This window comes from Cynocephalus volans, chromosome 13 (genome assembly GCF_027409185.1).
Source record: "Cynocephalus volans isolate mCynVol1 chromosome 13, mCynVol1.pri, whole genome shotgun sequence".
NCBI lineage: Eukaryota > Metazoa > Chordata > Mammalia > Dermoptera > Cynocephalidae > Cynocephalus > Cynocephalus volans.
Window position 1 is genome coordinate 32,485,855 of NC_084472.1, and position 18,119 is coordinate 32,503,973.

At 39.7% G+C, this 18,119-nt stretch overlaps 1 protein-coding gene across 2 annotated transcripts in view; it reads left to right on the forward strand.

The window, feature by feature from the left end:
• Positions 1–18,119, forward strand: part of FHOD3 (formin homology 2 domain containing 3) — a 478,616-nt gene that overhangs the window by 366,335 nt on the left and 94,162 nt on the right. For both annotated transcript variants that reach the window (XM_063076795.1, XM_063076796.1), the window contains one exon: positions 17,384–17,518. In XM_063076795.1, coding sequence (XP_062932865.1) covers positions 17,384–17,518 — 135 coding nt within the window. The remainder of the gene's footprint in view (positions 1–17,383; positions 17,519–18,119) is intronic.

Below are 18,119 nucleotides of genomic sequence, written 5' to 3' on the forward strand. Positions count from 1 at the left end.
TTTCATATTTCCAGACGCTTTTATATTTTTTCTATTTATTTTTGGTTAATGGTCATTTAGTTGTTATTTTCTTATTGAATTGTGGAGATTCTTTGTAAACTGTGGTAGGAGGAGCAATTATTTTCCTCAGTCATTGATCTTTTTACTTCATCTATGGTTTTTTCATGTGGAAAAATTTCAATTTTATCAGTTGAATTTTATTAATCTTTTTCTGTCTCCTGGATTTGTGTTCCTACTGAGAAAGACATTTTTCCCCATAGTTTCTTCCGTACTTCTACACCTACATTTTTCACATTTAAATATTTTATCTATCTGGAAATTATTTTGGCAAATGGTGTGAGGCAGAGGTCCAATTTCAATTTTTCACTTGTTCCAATACTATTTATTGAATAATCCATCAGTTTCTTACTGATTTGTCAGATACCAACAGGAAAGCAGGTTTGCTTATGTGTCTGCGTGTTCAAACTGTTCCCTTAGGAACATCTCCCGTCTCTTCTGGCTGCCCTCCTTCCCCAATCAACCATTCTAGGCTCTCAGGAGCTCCCTTCCTCCCAGTTTTTGTCTTTACCATTTGCTTAGCAGTCATTGGAATATGATTCTGTCCTGTGCTATCTTGAAAGAGTTCTGTTAGTATCTTTGATGTCTTCCGTTGTGAAGTTCTGCACAGTGATTGACAGTGCTGCCACGATGAGCGCAGTAATATTTTGGGAACCTGGGACCAAACATCTAGGACCAGGAGAGTGGGAGCCTGCTGTGCTTAGTAGCGGCTTTTCCTCCCTGTTCAAGCTCCCCTCTTGGGAATCTGACTTCCTGTGACCCCCTCTAGCATCCGTCAGAGTTAAGGTCTCTATTTCCATGCAATTCCTGCCTATTTTCAGTTACTATAGCTCTTCCAGTGCTACCTGCTGGGCATGCCTTTTGACGCTGTGCTGCGTATAACTTGCTGCCACCTGTGTCTTTCCCATCCTGATTGCCTCCTCCACGTGTACTGTCTGTTCTGTATGGATCTGAATGTTTGTTCTTACCTGCTTCAGCTCTGATCATTTCTTGTCCTGACCTCACTAATACCTCCATGCTCCTTGAGGTTCTACTCATCTGGTTTTTGAATCACTGCTTTTTGTAGATACATGATCTGTGTGGTTTTCTGGATGTGTTCTATCACTTGATCTATACAATACTTTTAAAAAAATTGTGTCACTGGAGTTGAGAGCCCCACTGTCCAATGGGGCTCTAGTTAAAAAAAAATTTTAATTGGTTGATCAAAGTAAATTTTTGAAAAAAGAACAAACCAAACATCACTGAGAAAATCCCAAATAGCATATAAAATGGGATAAAAGGCATCGCTTTTCTACATGATCACAGTTAATGGTGCCCAGTCCACAACTGCCAGCAATAAACAAAAGGTGCCAACATGCCTGATTCCCTACCATTCAGACACAGAGGCTGTGTGTGCCTCGTACCACATGCCAGCAGTCTTCCTGCTTGCCTGCTGCTAGCTCCTGATAGTAATCTTCTCACAAACAAGAGTCCCTGTAAGGCAAAATGTGGTCCTAATTAATTGATTGCGTTACATCCAAAGTGCACAAGAGGAGAAACACTGCTCCCATTGGTGGAATGAGTTTACAGTAGGGTCTGGGTCCCTGGTGGCAGCTTCATGCAGCCACCGTGGGCATGAGGGGACCTGGGCTCTGCACCCTCCCGCTGCCCCACCAGAGGACACTGGGTCCTCAACAGACTGTATCTTTCTCCCACATGTTTGGGATCTGACTCCTTCTCACTATTCCTGCTACCGTAGATTTAGTTCAATTCTGTGTCATGCCAGGACTATATATTGTAGTGATATATGTCCTGTATCCTTTCTGAAATACGGTCCTGAGAAAGTGGATTTTCATGCTTAGAAGCCTCAAATGGCTCCCCACTGTCTGTCAGTTCAGCCCAACCCAGTTGACACCATGTGCAGGAGCTCACACGTTTGGTTGGGTCCTGCACGCGCTTTCCAGCCTCATCATTCACTGGCGTGCCCCGACCTCACTGTACGTCTACCCCACGGAGATTCTACCACAGACATTCCAGACTCTGCCGAGGCCCCTCCTTCAAATGTTCTCATCCTCTGTCTGGCCTCCCTCCTCTCCTCTTTCGGTCAAATCCTTCTTATCCTCCAAGACCCAAGTAGGTAACATCTGTGCTGTAAAACTCCTCCGACTTGCTCAGACACAATGAGTGGGAACATCTCTTGGCTTCACATACCTCTCTTACAGCTCTCAGCCCTTAGAATCATTACATTCATGTGTATGGCCCTTAAATGGGGTTCACGTACCCCCAGTGGTCTGAGGTGGTGGACCTCTGACCTACAAGCCGACGGGATGAGGATATTTCACCTTCCTGGACTGGCCATTTTATTAAAAGGTTCAGAGGAAATATTAGGACAGGCAGGTCTATACTCTGGAGAATGCAGTATTCACATGAATTTTAAAGATTCTGCATTTCGTTTTTGTAGGGGGGCACTTTGTACCATTCCCATATTCTCGGTCTTCCACCTTTAGGGCTTCACTGTTGAGCGGCATGGCACTTGTTTCTGTGTTTCGTGTCCCTCCCCTCATGAGCCTGGGAGAGCCTGCAGGCGAGAGCTGCGCCTTCTCCATCTTCACATTCCCCAGCAACCCACTGCCTTGCTCCTATAATGCTTTGCCAAATAACCCGGCAAACAAATGCCCAGGCAGTTGTTAACCTCTCTGATTCCTATTTCCTTCCCTTGGAAAGTGTGGTGACAATAGGTGGGTTTTTTTGGTTTTAATTAAGCAGTTCTCTCACCCTTATTTACATAAGGGGTGTGCACAGCAACCTTGAGTATGGTCATCCTTCTTATCCTCAGAAGATGTGTTCCAAGACTTCCAGTAGATGCTGAAAGCACAGAGAGTACCCAACCCTATATATTTTAGGTTTTTTCCTATACTTATATATTATGATAATGTTTACTTTATAAATTAGGCACAGTAAGAGACTAACAACAAAGCTGATAATAAAATAGGACAATTATAATGATATACCGTAATAAAAGTTACATGTGAATGTTACCTCCTTCTCAAAATATCTTATTTTACTGTTCTCACCTGTTTTTAGACTGTGGTTGACCACAGGTAACTAAAACCGTGGAAAGCAAAACCTCAGATAAGGACTACCATATTATATGTAATTCCGTTTGCAAGAGAGAACATTATGTGTAGCCCTTAAGAGGTAGGTGAGATCTGTAACAAGGAAGTGCAGATGACACTCATTTAAAAAACACAGAAGGATGCCTCTGCCCACAGAGCTGTAGACACTCTTTCTGTGCCTGCAGGATCATGTTTTGAGGATTCATTCCATTTCCTTATCCCCCACTGGGAAAATCTCAGGGCAAATTTCAATTTGTCTTGTATTGGTGATTCATTTTCCCAGGCCTCTTGCCAGAGGTGTCCCTCACGACAGTGGAGCACCTGTGCTAGGCCCCATCTTTGATGGCTTCTCTTTTTCTAGCTCTTCTAGGAAGGCTCGTTTTCTTCACAGTATTCACCACAATGAAGATACTTTATCTGCTGATGGTTTGATTATCTGCTGTTTCTGCCACTAAAATGTAAACCCGTGCTAGGGTCAAGGGCTTGTACTCCCGTACCAGCCACCTGCTAAAAAAAAAAAAAGTGTAAGCCCTATGAAGTCAGGGACTGGGTCTAATTTGATCAGTGTTGGGTTCCCATGCCAGGGGCAGGTGTGTGAAGGAAGGGAGAACTGGCCTTTCACAAATAAGATTTTACTCAACTCAGACTTACCAAAGGATATTTTTAAAACAGCGTTTGCAGTAAAACTGTCATGCAAAAAATTGCAAATAAGTTTCGGCATGTGTATACACCAGTGAAACCATTACCACAATCAAGATAATGCATGTATCCATCGCCCCCCAAAATTTTCTTATGCCTCTTTGTGATTACTGCTGCTACTCCCTGTCCTTCAGCAACCACTGATCTGCCTTCAGTCATTGCAGATTAGTTTGCATTTTTTAGAGTTTTATATAAATATAGTCATGTAGTATGTATTCTTTGTGGGGGTGGTTGGCTTCCTTCAATTAACATAATTGTTTTGAGATTTTTTCATTTTGTTGTGTGTTTCTATAGTTTGTTCTTTTTGATTGCTGAGTAGTATTCCATTGTATGGATAAACCACAGTTTATCTGTTTACTTGTTGATGGGTTGTTTCTGATTTTGGGCTATGAACATTTATGTACAAATTTTTGTATGTACCTGTGCCTTCATTTCTCTTGGATGAAACCTAGGAGTGGAATGGCTGAATTATATGGTAGGTGCATGTTTAGCTTTTTAAGAAATTGCCAAACTGTCTTCCAAAAGGGTTGTATACCAGAGTAATGCTGGTCTCATAAAATGAGTTGAAATGTACTCCATTCTCTTCGATTTTCTAGGAGAGGCTGTGTAGAATTAGTATTACCTCTTTCTTAAATATTTCTTAGAATTCACTAATGAAGTCATGTGGGACTGGCACTTTTTTCATGGGAAAGTTTTAAACTACAGATTCATTTTCTTTAATAGATGCTTATCTGATATTAATCCATGTCAGCTCATCTATTTCTTCGTGAGTGAGCTTTGGTAGTTTTTGTCTTTCAAGGAATCTTTCCATTTCATCTGCATCGTCAACTTTATTGGCATACCGTTCAAAATAGTCCCTTATTATTCTTTTAATACCTGTAGAATTTGTAGTGATGTCATCTTTCTTATTCTTAATGTTGGTAATGTGTTTATTTTATTCCTGATCAGTCTGGCTAGAGGTTTGTCATTTTTATTGATCTCAAAGAACCAGTTTTTTGTTTCATTTAGTTTCTCTATTATTTTTCTGTTTTCTGTTTCATTGATATATACTCTTTATTATTTCCTTTCTTCTGCTTACTTTGGGTGAAATTTGCTCTTTTTCTAAGCTGAGAGAGATGAAGTCATTGATTTGAGACTTCTTGTCTTTTCTAATATAGGCCTTTAGTGTTACAAATTTTTCTCTAAGCATTGCTTTAGCTGAATTCCACAAATTTTCATATGTTGTGTTTTAATTTTCATGTAGTTCAAAATGCTTCTTAATTTCTCTTTTTTCTTTACCTTGTAGATTATTATTATTATTATTATTATTATTATTTTTGACCAGTAAGGGGATTGCAACCCTTGGCATGGTGTTGTCCACACCACACTCAGCCAATGAGCACACTGGCCATCCCTATATAGGATCCGAACCCACGACCTCGGCGCTACCAGCACCGCACTCTCCCGAGTGAGCCATGGGGCTGGCCCTACCTTGCGGATTATTTTGAAGTGTTTATTTAGCTTATAAATATTTGTGGATTTTCCATCCATCTTTCTGTTATCGATTTCTAATTTAATAAAATTGTGGTCAGAGAACATATTTTGTATGACTTGAATCCTTTTAAATTTATTGAGATTTGTTTTATAGCCTATAATATCAGTTTTGGCAAATGTTCGGTGTGCACTTGAAAAGAATATATGTCCTTATATTTGGGGATGAAATGTTCTGTAAATGTCAATTTGGTTGATAGTATTGTTCTAGTATTCTATATCGTGATTTTTCTGTCTACTTATTATATCAATTAGTGAGAGAATAGTAAAGAAATCTTGTACCATAATTTTGATGGCTGGCAAGTATAGGGATCTAAACCCATGACCTTGGTGTTACAAGACTGCACTCTGACCAGCTGAGCTAATCAACCAGCGCTGTATCATAATTTTGGATTTATCTCTTGTGTTTCATTCGTCTTCCCTCATGTAGTTTATAGCTCTTTTATTAGGTGCATAAATGTTTGTAATTGCTATATCCTCCTGATGACTTGACCTTCTTTATCCCTGATAACATACTTTATTCTTAAATCTACTTTATCTGCTATTAATATAGCCTCTTCAGTTTTTAAAAAACATAGTATTAATATGGTATATCTTTTTCATCCTTTTATTTGAACATGAATTAAGTTTCATATTTAAAGTGGGCTTTTTTGTATGCAACATATTATTGAATCTTGCTTTTTTATCTCTGCCTTTTAATAGGGGTGTTTGGACCATTTATATTTAATGTGATTGTTGATTTGGTTGAGTTTAAATCTACATACTTGCTGTATTTTTTATTTGTTCCATGTCTTTTTTTTCCCTTTTTCTTGTTCTGGGTTGAGTATTTTTTATTAGTCCATTTTGTCTCCTTTGTTGCCTTATTTACAATAACTCTCTGTTGTGTCATTTTAGTGGTTGCTTTTGGGTTTATAGTATACATTTCAACTTATCGTAGTCTACCTTCAAGTGATACTATACTATTTACTGTATATACCAACCCTGCAACTGTATACTTTCATTTTTGTTCTCCCAGCCTTAAGGCTATGGTCATCATATACTTCACTTTGACATATGTTGTAAGCCCCACAATACATTGTTATCTAAACAATCTATGATCTTTTAAAGATATTTACATAATAATATGGCTTTATATTTACCCATGTCATTATCTTTTCTGATTCTCTTTATTTCTTTGTGTAGATCAAGATGGCTATATGATATCATTTACCTTCTGCCAACGTTTCTTACAGTCTAGGTCTGGATAATGAATTTTGCCTGTTTTTATATGTCAGAAAAAGTCTTTATTTCATTTTTCCTTTGTTTTTGAAAGATTTTTTTTGCTAGGGAAAGAATTATAGGTTGATAGTTGATTTTTTTTTTTCTTTCAGTACTTTAAAGATGTTGCTCACTTTTTTCTGCCTACGTTGTTTCTGACAATAAGTTTTCTGTCATCTTTATTTTTCTGCTTCTGCATGCAATGTATCTTTTTTCCTCTGGCTGCTTTTAAGATTCTCTCTCTATCATTGGTTTTTAGAAGTTTTATTTTGCTATGACTTGGTATAGTTTTCTTTATGTTTCTTGTACTTGGGACTAGTTGAGATTCTTAGAGCTATTGGTTTCTAGTTTTTTTCAAATTGGGAAAATTTTCAGCGCTTATTTCTTCAAAGAATGTTGGCACTTTTTACCTCTCCTTTTCTTTGATAAATCCAGTTACATGTATATTGGGCCACTTGAAGTTTTATCAAAGCTCATTGGTGCTCTGTTGATTTTTTTATTTTTTCCAGAATTTTTTCTCAGTGTGTTTCCCTTTCAATAGTTATTTTGCTATGGCTTCAAGTTCACTAATCATTTTTTTCTGCAGTGTCAATCTACTGTTTCAACTGGGCTCTTTTTTATACCTTCCATGTCTTAACATGTTGCATCTTTTCTCTAGCTTCATGAATCTATGGACTATAATCATAATAAGAGTTTTAATGTTCCAGCCTATTAATTCTATCATCTGTGTGGTTTTTTGATTGGTTTCAAATGATTTATTTTTTTTCTCTTTATTACAGCTTGTATTTTCTTCTTTGCTTGCCTGGTCATTTTTTATCAGATGCCACATCTTGTAAATTTTATTTTGTTGGGTGCTGGCTATTTTTGTATTTCTACAAACATTCTTGAGCTTTTTTCTGGAATGTGCTTAACTCAAACAGTTTGATCCTTATAGGTCTTGAATTTTTAGCTTTGTTAGGCAGGACCAGAGCTATGTTTAGTCCAATATTTTTTACTACTGAGGCAAGACGCATGCTAGAACTTTAATGCCACCTGAATTATGAGGTTTTTCTCTCTTTTGGGAGCAAGCACTACTCTCTGCCCTGTATAATCTCCAGGTACTGTTTGCTCTAGTTCTTTTGGGTAGTTCCTTCACTGGTCTCAGTAGTAAAAATTTTCTCTCACACAGGTAATTTTCTCACACACATGTGCTGATCAATCTTCAACTGAATACTTGAGGGAAACCCCCTGCGGAAGTACAAAGGTCTGTCTTTCTATAGCCCCTTTCTAGTATGTTACCCTGCCAACTTTAGCCACTTTGGCTTCTCCAGAGTCCCAGTTGCATGTCTTGTACTCAGGGGGACTTCCAGGCTCTGCTTTGGGTCTCCCTCTCTGTACCACAACCTGCAAACATTTTCATTAGTAAGATAGGGCAGTACTAGGGATAGCCTCTTTTGCTTCTCATCTGTCAGGAATCACTGACCTTCACTGTCGGATGTCCAATTTCTCAAGTACCATTGTTTTGTATGTTTTATCTGGGTTTCAGTTGTTTCAGGTGTGGGTAAATCTGGTTCCTTTACTCCATATTGACTGAAAGTGAAGTCTAAGAGCTTATCCTTTTTTTCCTCTGAAATAGGCCTCCTATTATATGTAGAAAATCAGTTGGGTTCATTGTGCCAACATTTATTTAATGGGTAACTTTTATTAGAGAAGTTAATTTCTGTAAAGAGACATAGAAAAAAGTGAGTGGAAATGATGGATTTTTTGGTCTATAAATTTGTCCAATTGCTACAACATGTAGTTTTGTGACATTGCTCAAATCCCTGATATAGGCAACTAAATTCAGCAGTGTTGATGGCACTCAGCTAGACACAGGTGCTGTGGGTGAAGGAAGAGAAGTAGGAGACAGGGACCATGCTCTGATGAGTTTCCAGTCTTGCCAGAAATGATTTTCATCCACAAAACAGTTAAGGAGCAAACGAATCATTTGTGATGATGTGCCAAAAGGACACATCTAAGAGTTTGGAGAAATGAAGAGCAGTGTTTACTGTGGTCATAAGGGAGGTGACTTGAAGAACTCAGGTAGAGAGAAGGAGAGAGTCTTTTAAGAAGTGAGATCCTAGTAGGCAAAGGAACTAGATCTTCTTGGGGGCAAGAAGGTGAATGGGTTGATCAGCATGGTGGGGTCATTTGGGGGACAGTGGGAATATGGAGACATTTAGCTAAGTCAGATTCTGAGATGACTTTAATTGCGTCTACATTTCAGATTTTATTGGAGTCCACCAAAAAAGTATCGACTTCCTCTGACAGAAATAGAGAATATGTTCTCAAAACCAATCCTACCTACTTCAGTCACCTTTTGACTAAATAAAAAACCACCAAAACTTAGTGACTTAAAACAACAACTGTGCATTTACCAAATGATTCTGTGGGTTGGCAATATTTGGCCAGGTTCACCTTCAACAGTTAATCTGGTCTTAGCTGGGTTCATGCAGGTGTTTGTGGTCAGCTGGTTGTTGATCACTTTACTTGATAGCAGCAATTGGCTGGCTATCAGCTGAACTGATGGGGTAACTGGGCAACATGCCTCATCGTCCAGCCACCTAGCCCAGACTTGTTCACCTGGTGGTGGTTGTAGGGTTCCTAAGGGCAACATGGGAGCAAGCCCGAGGGTGCCAACACTTTTCAAGCCTCTGCTTGAATTGAATCACATTTCTGATTGCTGCATTGGCCAGAGCAGGTCACGTGTTCAGCCCAGATTCAAGGAGATGGTGAAAGACTGCCCTCTGAAAGGAGTTGCTGCAACATTCTGTCTATCTTTATGATACCGTACACCCATGAAAAATGCACTGTGCAATAAATAAACAGAAGAGTCACCTCTTGGCCATTGGGTTTAAAGTTATTTCTTTGCTCAAAAAGTGATTGCAGGCCAACTGGCAGACTTTAATTATATTTTGAATGGTTCTCAAATGTTTTTAAAAGTGAAACTAATATGTTTTAATTTCTCCCATTTGTTTTAGCCTTATCTTTATAAAGATTTCCCATTTTATGTTTAGTCTATTTGCAGGTTATTAGATCAACAAAGTGCCAATCCATCATCAAAAAGGAAAGACTGTAGTTGGCAGAAAATCTCCCTGTCAGCCTTTGGTCAAATCATCTCTCTCTGTTGTCTTCGGTCAGCCTGGGCAGTGGGTTTGTTTTGTTAAGAGCCAAGAGACATTCCTAAGTACTTAAGATCGAGATTGGACTGGTTGTCTTGTGTTGTTCTTCTGGCAGATCACTTTTCCATTAAAAAGGCAGGAAAGACTTAGAAAAAGGAGAAGTTACTGTTTTTGTATTTAAAAACTCCATTGTATTATGGAACAGATGTACTGTTGATTTCTGAATTTAAGAAATCATTCTCATTATCCAGGATGTAATTTTGGTTCTTTCTGGAACCAATCCTTTTATTACTCAAGTTAGCATAATGGAAATAATGCTCAGTTCCTATGAGAAGAGCAATGTAAGTAATTTACTTTACCTATCCTTCTCAACGAAAAAAAAAAAAGGGTAATATAGGAAAGAGATAACCTAAGTTAAATTGCTAATTACCTGTAGTAGGTTTTCTGAGTCCCTGACAACAGTGAACACTCCCATGAAGAAGGTACAGGGTGAGGGAAGAAGTGGCTGGAGACCAGGACTTTGTAAACTTGGCCTGGGATCTGGACATGAGTTCACACACCTGTCCCTCACACTCAGCAGGAGATGAGAGGACTATAGGACGCTACTGAAGCCAGTCCATGGTCGGGGAGGAAATGGGTAGCCAAAGCCACCCTGGGACTCCTTTCCTTCCAGCTCTGCATTCTTATCTTTCCATCCCACTGTTTTATGGACGGAAATCCCTCTCTGATGTATATATATGGTCCTCAAATATGTGCTAAACCAATATTTGAATTTAAAATCTCATTCTCCCATTGATTTCCACTCTGATTGCACAGTATATTTTCCATAGGAAGGAAAGCCTACGTCATCATGTAATTAAAAAAGATTAAAGCTCTGATACTTTCTTTAGGGAACTTTCTATGGCCTCTGTGCTGAAATCTGAAAACTGAGCGATGAGCTTCCGTGACCTCTAAGCACTCGCCTTATGATGCACCTCTGCATTTTCAACCCACAGCCTTGGCCTCGGAGCTGTGCCAGCCTCAGGACTGGAAGACAATGCTGAGGGGCACTGCCACATTCACACACCAGGGGGTGCAGTCCCCCTCCTGCCTCAGTTTGGTGAAGGCGTGGGTGCTGGCCCATCTCTTTAGACAATTTCGATGTCATTTATTCAGCAACTAGTGTCCAGCTGCACTTTAAATTCCCTTTGTGGTTCTTTGTATATTCTTAAAACAAAACAGAGTTTTGTAAAACTCTTTGGATGAGCACAGATTCAGACTTACTGAGTGAGGGACGAAGTTCTTGGAACCAAGGTCTCTTGGTCAGGAGAACATGAATACAAATAACATTAACACACAGTCAGGGGAGCCTGTCAGTGCAGCTCAGAGACCTCACAGGAAGACATGTATGGAGCCGTCAGATGTGAGCATGTGCTCCTGAGGGTGAACTCTGGGTTAAGATGTCCCGTAATCTCTCCTGCAAAGGGAAGGTGGTGCTCTACAATGCATGCTGCTTTTGGATTTGGCTCTTCTAGTAACACTTTTTTCCCCAAAAATTTGAACTTGAAATTTACTGTTATTTCTGCAATTTCTTGTTGCCCTGCATTCCCTTTCTCTTGTGTCTTAGGTTCCTTTAAGCTCAGTATACTCCCAGCGATGGGAGGCTAGGTAAGAATTCCCACGATGGTCAGCACACTGGGTTGTCAGAGCCATGGGACAGGCCTCCTGTGCATCCAGGGAAGGCTGGCCAAGCAGTCATGTCTCCTCCTTCCACATCCACCTCCCTGTGCCAGAGATCAGGGCCAGCCGGGTATCCCCAGAAGTGGGAGTTTTTAGCTCTGTCCTCTGCTCTGTCATTAACATGTCTCAGTCCCTCCCCACATGGTTCTCTTTCACCTGTCCCTTTGCTTCCTGCTGCCACCACCTCCCTCTCTCTACACACTCAGCATCATTTTTTCTGCTTATAACTTGGGTTCATTCTTTATTCCGACCTGTCATAACTTGATCTCATATAGGGCCACCAAGGGCCTTCCGAGACCCTTTGGCCTCTGCTTCTCCCAGCTGCATATTCTCACTCTGCCTTCCAGTTCAGTCCGGGGTGAGGTCCTGTGATTAGCTCTGCCTTCTTTACCAGGAGCCTCCCATGCCTCCAGACAGCCTGCCTTTGGATGGGCTGCTTATGGGGTAGGAGCCCAGCCTGCATTTGCTCAGCTGTTGCCAGGGGACAAGTCTTGCACAAAAAGCACCTTCTCTGTAGGTTGTCATCATGCATTTTCCCATAGAGAATGGGTTGGGGTATGGAAGCACTGGGACTAGCATGTCCAAGTTATTCTGACTTCACACATCCTATTTGTTCAATAGTTAATTGATTCATCAGGCAGACAGTGAGCTGCTTCTATGTGCTATGGCAGAGATGAATGAGAAAATGGGATCTGACCCCAAAACTTAGGCTGCCAAGGGAAAATGTAACAACATATATGGAAATGATAAAGACCAAGTTCTGGGGAGTGGTAATCTCTAGGGAAGAAATGAAAAAATAAGTAATTATGCTGCTACATGTACTGTGATAAGTGCTGCAGAAATGGGACTTTATGAAGGACCCATGGTGCGGAGAGGAGGAGACATGGATCAACACTGGGGCTCTGGGCTGACAGGCCTGTAAAAGCCCAGCTCTGCTACATCCTAAATGCAATACTTCTATGCCTCAGTTTCATCATTTATAAAGAAAGGGATAATAATAGAACTTAGTACAAGAGGTTGTGTGCATTAAAAGAACTATTACTTGTAAAGTCAGTAATATACCATATCATCTTCATAAATGTTAACTATTATTACCAACCATATTTTGGTGAAATAGAATTCCTGCTCCAGATGTCCCAGTGTGGGAGGCTCTAACCAGGTGGGATTTCTGGATCAGCCCCCGGGGCCTGGTGAGGCAAAGATTAAACATTGCCATTTGTCTCACTCTTGCAAAATCCTTCTCTGGCCTCTGGCCACCTGCATTCCTATATGGTTTCACTTGCTTGCAGCTGCCTCTGGTGTGACTTCAGATGACTTCAGCTTTCCAGGTGCGTGCCAGTGTGGCACAGTCCTGAAGACTAACCTGGTTGGTAGCCATGATGGGAAGGCTCAGATCAAACCCCCAGCCCACTGGAGCTTGTCAGGTTGGGAACAGCCAGTGTCATTCTCCAGACCTGGCCTTGGGGACAGCAGTGCAACCCCTCCCACCTCCCCATCCCCACTGTCTACAAATTTTAGACTCCCAACATAAAGTAATATCTATTGAGTGCCATCTGTTGCCCAGATACTGTTCTAAGAAAATTCTCATTTACACTCTCATTTAAAATGCACAGTACCTCCATGAGTTGGAAGTATGATTATCCCCATTTTACAAACAAGTCAATTGAGACCCAGAGAGGTTAAGTGACCAGCCACATTTAAGTTTCTCATTTAAAGCCCTGTGCTCATTTCTTTATGCCATAGCTATTCCCAGACCAGCTAAGGTAAACATTATAGCAACTTCTAATCATAGTAGGTTTTTTCCTGGAAAAACAATGCAAAAGAAGTCTGTTGAAGATGCCTTTATAACAAAGAGTTTACAATGCTATCTTGAATTTTGGTGGTTTTTTTAATGGTAATTTGGGATATCTCCTTTGTATGGTTAAAATGCAGACCAGTCCAGCATTGGTATAATACCTTGAGCCCATTTCTAGAAACAGGGTTTATAAGACCAGGGTTTAAATTCCCACATGTTGAGCTTATCTGGGTAGCCGGTGACCTAGAGAAATTTAACTTATTAGTATTATATTTATAACCCTTTGTTTCCAATATGATCAAAGGGTTTTATAGGCATCCAGGACAGATAAGCTCATGGGGGGGTCCTTCAATTCTCTCTTCCTGCTACAGTAATCTGTTAGGGCACTCAAGAGACTGGATCTTTAATTGATCCCAGCATTTTGCTTTGTTCAGGGAAAGAAGAACCCTTCCTTATTGCTTTCATTTAGAAGCTCACATTTCAGTTCTTTCAGTACTGAAATTATTAAAGAAAGAAAATTCATGTATGGTTAATGCTGTCTGTTGGTGTGTTCATGGATGAACTCTGGCCTCAGAGCCAATATGGGATCTGCCTTTGCAAGGCCCAAGTGGGCAGGAGGGTGATCTACATGTCCTCTCCTTAGAGTCTCCCAGGAATGACATCATCTACTTGACTAAATTGGACACTGCTAACTTTCTCAAGTTCTAATGCTACCCTGATTCTAAACAATTTTAAACAAGGAAATGATGTTAATGTCTGATATAGAGAAGCTTCACTGTGACCAGGTGTAGCCATTAATGACTTGTTATAAAAGCCGAGATATTTAGAAGAACAAGCCGAAGTCAGAAGTGTAAGGGGCATGGCAAGGTCCTCGTTTTGCTCCTCACCCAAGGATGTAAACCAGCAGTGTTGCTCCTCTCTCTTGCCTCTGAAAAGAGAACTCAGAGGTGAGGCTGCTAGTGCCTGAGGAGAAGGCCAGATAGGACAGGTGGGTAAGCTGGGCTGAATCGATTCCCCATTTAGGGGCAAAACAGTCCCCAAAAAAATTCTCCTGTGTAGAGTACCTAATTTTTTGTTCTGTTTCTAAATTCTGGAACTGGTTGTAACTTTTGATGTTCAGCTAGTTTGGGGATTCAGATATATTTGATAATAAATATGAGTTATTTATCCACCCAAGAGGGACTTTTTAAAACATTTATTTTTTGTTGAAACATAAGTGACTGTACATACTTGTGGGGTACAGAGTTGATTATTAATACTTATGTACAATATGTGATCAAATAAGGATGATTAGCATATTCATCATTACAAAATATAATCATTCTTTTTTTTTAATTCTTAATTTTTTTAATTGAAACATTGTTGATGGTTCATATCTATGGAGTACAGAGTTGAGTATCAATACCTGTGTGCAATATGTGATGCTCAAATCAGGATAATTAGTATATTCAAATATACAACATGATCATTTTTCATGGCCCTTTACCAATTCCTCCCTCACCCTCCCCCCACTCCCAACACACCTCTGGTAACCTCAGTTCTGTTCTCTTTGAAAGTTCAACCTGTCACTGTGATTGTGATTGTTTCTCTTTTTATTTATTTGGTTATTTTTTTAACTCCCAATTACAAATGAGGACACGTGGTATTTCTCTTTCTGTGCCTGGCTTATTTCACTTACCATAATTTTCTCTAAGTTCATGCATGTTACTGCAAATGGCAGTATTTCATTCTTTTTTTGTGGCAGAATAGTATACCACTCTTGTGTATATATACCACATTTTCCTTATCCACTAATTTTTCTTATCCAGTCATCTGATGACGGACATTTAGGTTGGTTCCAACTCTTGGCTATTGTAAACAGAGCTGCAATAAACATGGGAGTGCAGGTATCCCTTCAATATGATGATTTCCATTCCTTTGGGTATATAACCAGCAGTGGGATTGCTGGATCGTATGGTAGGTCTATCTGTAGTTGTTTGAGGAACCTCCATACCATTTTCCATGATGGCTGCACCAACTTACAGTCCCACCCACAGTGTAGGAGGCTTCCCCTTTCTCTGCATCCTCACCAGCGTTTGTTATTCACTGTCTTTTTGATAATAACCAGTCTAACTGGGGTGAGGTGATATCTCAGTGTGGTTTTGATTTGCATTTCCCTGATGCTGGGTGATGTTGAGCATTTTGTCATGTGTCTGTTGGCCATTTGTATGTCTTCCTTTGAGAAATGTCTATTCAGATCCTTTGCCCATTTTTAAAATCGGGTTGTTTGTTTTTTATGGTTAAGTTGTTTAACTTCCTTGTATATTCTGCATATTAATCCTTTGTCAGATGCATAGTTTGCAAATAGTTCCTCTCACTCTGTAGGCTGTCTTTTTACTCTGTTGATTGTTTCTTTTGCTGCACAGAAGCTTTTAGTTTGATATAGTCCCGTTTATGTTTTCTCGGGCTGAGCAGCTAGCTCAAGTACATCGGTACTTGTAACACCCGAGGAGGACTGTTAATTCTCAGAGAGAAATAAAATGACTTCAAAAAATATATTCCAGGCTGACAGAAAATTTTAGATAATTGCAGAAAATTATAGAGCAGTAAGGGACATCATATATGAAATTGAAACCCTCATCCCTTTGATTTCCCTTCTTCCCTAGAGACGATCACTAATCTGAATTTGGTGTTTCTCATTACCATATATATTTTTATATTTTTACCAAACATCCATGTATCCCTCAGTAGTGTACAGTTTTACTTTGCATGTATTTAAATTCATAGAAATGTTAGCATACTGTCCCTATTCTTCAAACTGCTTTTTACTCTCAGTATATTGTGCTTCTGAGAACCATCTGTATTACCCTAGTTTATTACTCTTAGGTGTAGAGTATTCCTTTGTAAAAATATACTGTAGTTTATTTTTGGTTTTCTATTTGTAGATATTTATGTTGTTTCTAATTATTAACCATTAGCAGTACAAAGCATTCTTTGCTATATGTATACATAGTATTCTTCACTGTATGTTGTCTTTACGCAAGCAACAGTAAACCTAGAGGTGGGATTGCTGGATTATAGAATATGCACATCTTCAAATGTGTTGTTTCTCCAAAATGATTGTATCACTTTATGCTCCTAGAAGCAACGTCTTTCTCCTGCACTAAGAGACCTGTAATCCCCACCCTGCAGGCATATTTTTACTGAATTCTAGTAGGATTTTACCGAGGCTATATCCTTGGATAAATAAATTGACAAAATATATTTCTGAAACATTTGTATCTTAGTTTTGGAAATTTTTTTCCCATAAATGAAGGTCCAATTGTCCATAACAGATTTTGTTTATTATTCCCCAGAGGCCCAGCAGACTCCTCAGCTAACCCCTTTCTTTATTTTTCATGCAGTTACCTAATATTCCCTTCTCCCACCCATTTTCCGACTTAACATTTCCTGTGATACCCACCCCCATGGTTTCCCACTGAGGCTTGCACACAGCTGGCCACCCCCATCATGCTGCTTTCAGTGAACGGTCCAGATTGTTTGTGTGGTTTCACCAGTCGTCAAGAGCTGTCCTTTGAACATGCTAAGTGTTCTTGGAGATTTCTTGACACAGGGTGAAATTCCATTGCTAGTCTTTTTCTCCTCATGTGTTATCTCAGATGACACAATTACTTTGAGGAAGTATATTTAGAATTGGTGTATGATAAAGTATCTTTAGTACATGTGTAGTAGGAAACAGTTTTAGATTGAATGTTGATTCATGTTCATGAAAGTCTTAACGTAGGCTGACCTTAAATATATGGAGAATATATTCATATTTTACGTGTATTCCTGGAATGCTCTTATCAATACCCATTATTGATGACTGCTTAACATGGCAAGCATGTTGCTTGGTATTTTATATATATCCTACTAGTGCTTGAAGCAGGTTATTTACCTCCATTTACAGGCAACAATTTGGAAGCAGAAGACCTGAGACACTCAGTAATTTTCCCCAAGCACTACCTAGGTCTTATCAGATCCTCAGCTCTAACCAAGGTCTTTCTGATTCGTGCATCGGTACTTTTAATCATAGGCCAAGCAACTAAAGCCTTAACTCGTTGTATCTTTAGGTCACCACTGAGTGGTCTCCTCACCTCGTCCTTTCGGCAGCACCAAGAGTCACTGGCAGCAGAGAGAGAGAAGCGGCGGCAGGAGAGAGAAGAAAGATTGCAGAGGATAGAACGGGAAGAAAGAAACAAATTCGAGTAAGAAGAATTTTATGCTTTTTTAAAACAATGAATTGAAAATTAAAGCATATGACTGTATAGGTGTATATGATTAATACTGGTGTTAAAGGCTTAGGAAGTAATGTGTTTGCTTCAGATTCTGTCTGTGTCTTTAAGAAAGAGCAAAGCATACCGAAAATAGACTGGGTCTGGCTTGTTATGGCCTTTCTTTCTCTAACCATATGGCAGGAAGCACAGACAGCCAAATATAATTAGGGACTTGTGTATTCTTGGGTCTTCCATTATCTAAAATGGTCTCATCCAGGCCTTCCTGAGGACAGAGAGCCTAATTGTGTTAACTTAATTTGCCATTTCTCCCTAACACTCCTCATGTTTTATTCATATTCTATTGGATGCCTAAGAGAAAATGCTTTTCCCACTTTCTAGTTTGCATCTTGCTTCCTGTAGTAATCTTCAGTATATGGTTTTAAATGATAATCTCTCTGCCTATGAGAAGGTGAAAAGTCGTCGTGTTGATTATTCCCAGCCCATTGCCCCCGATCTCCTGGTCTCTGTCCAGCTCCAAGGATGTAGTCCTGGCTGTGACCCATTCCAGGTTCCATGTCCTGGCCCGTGTGCA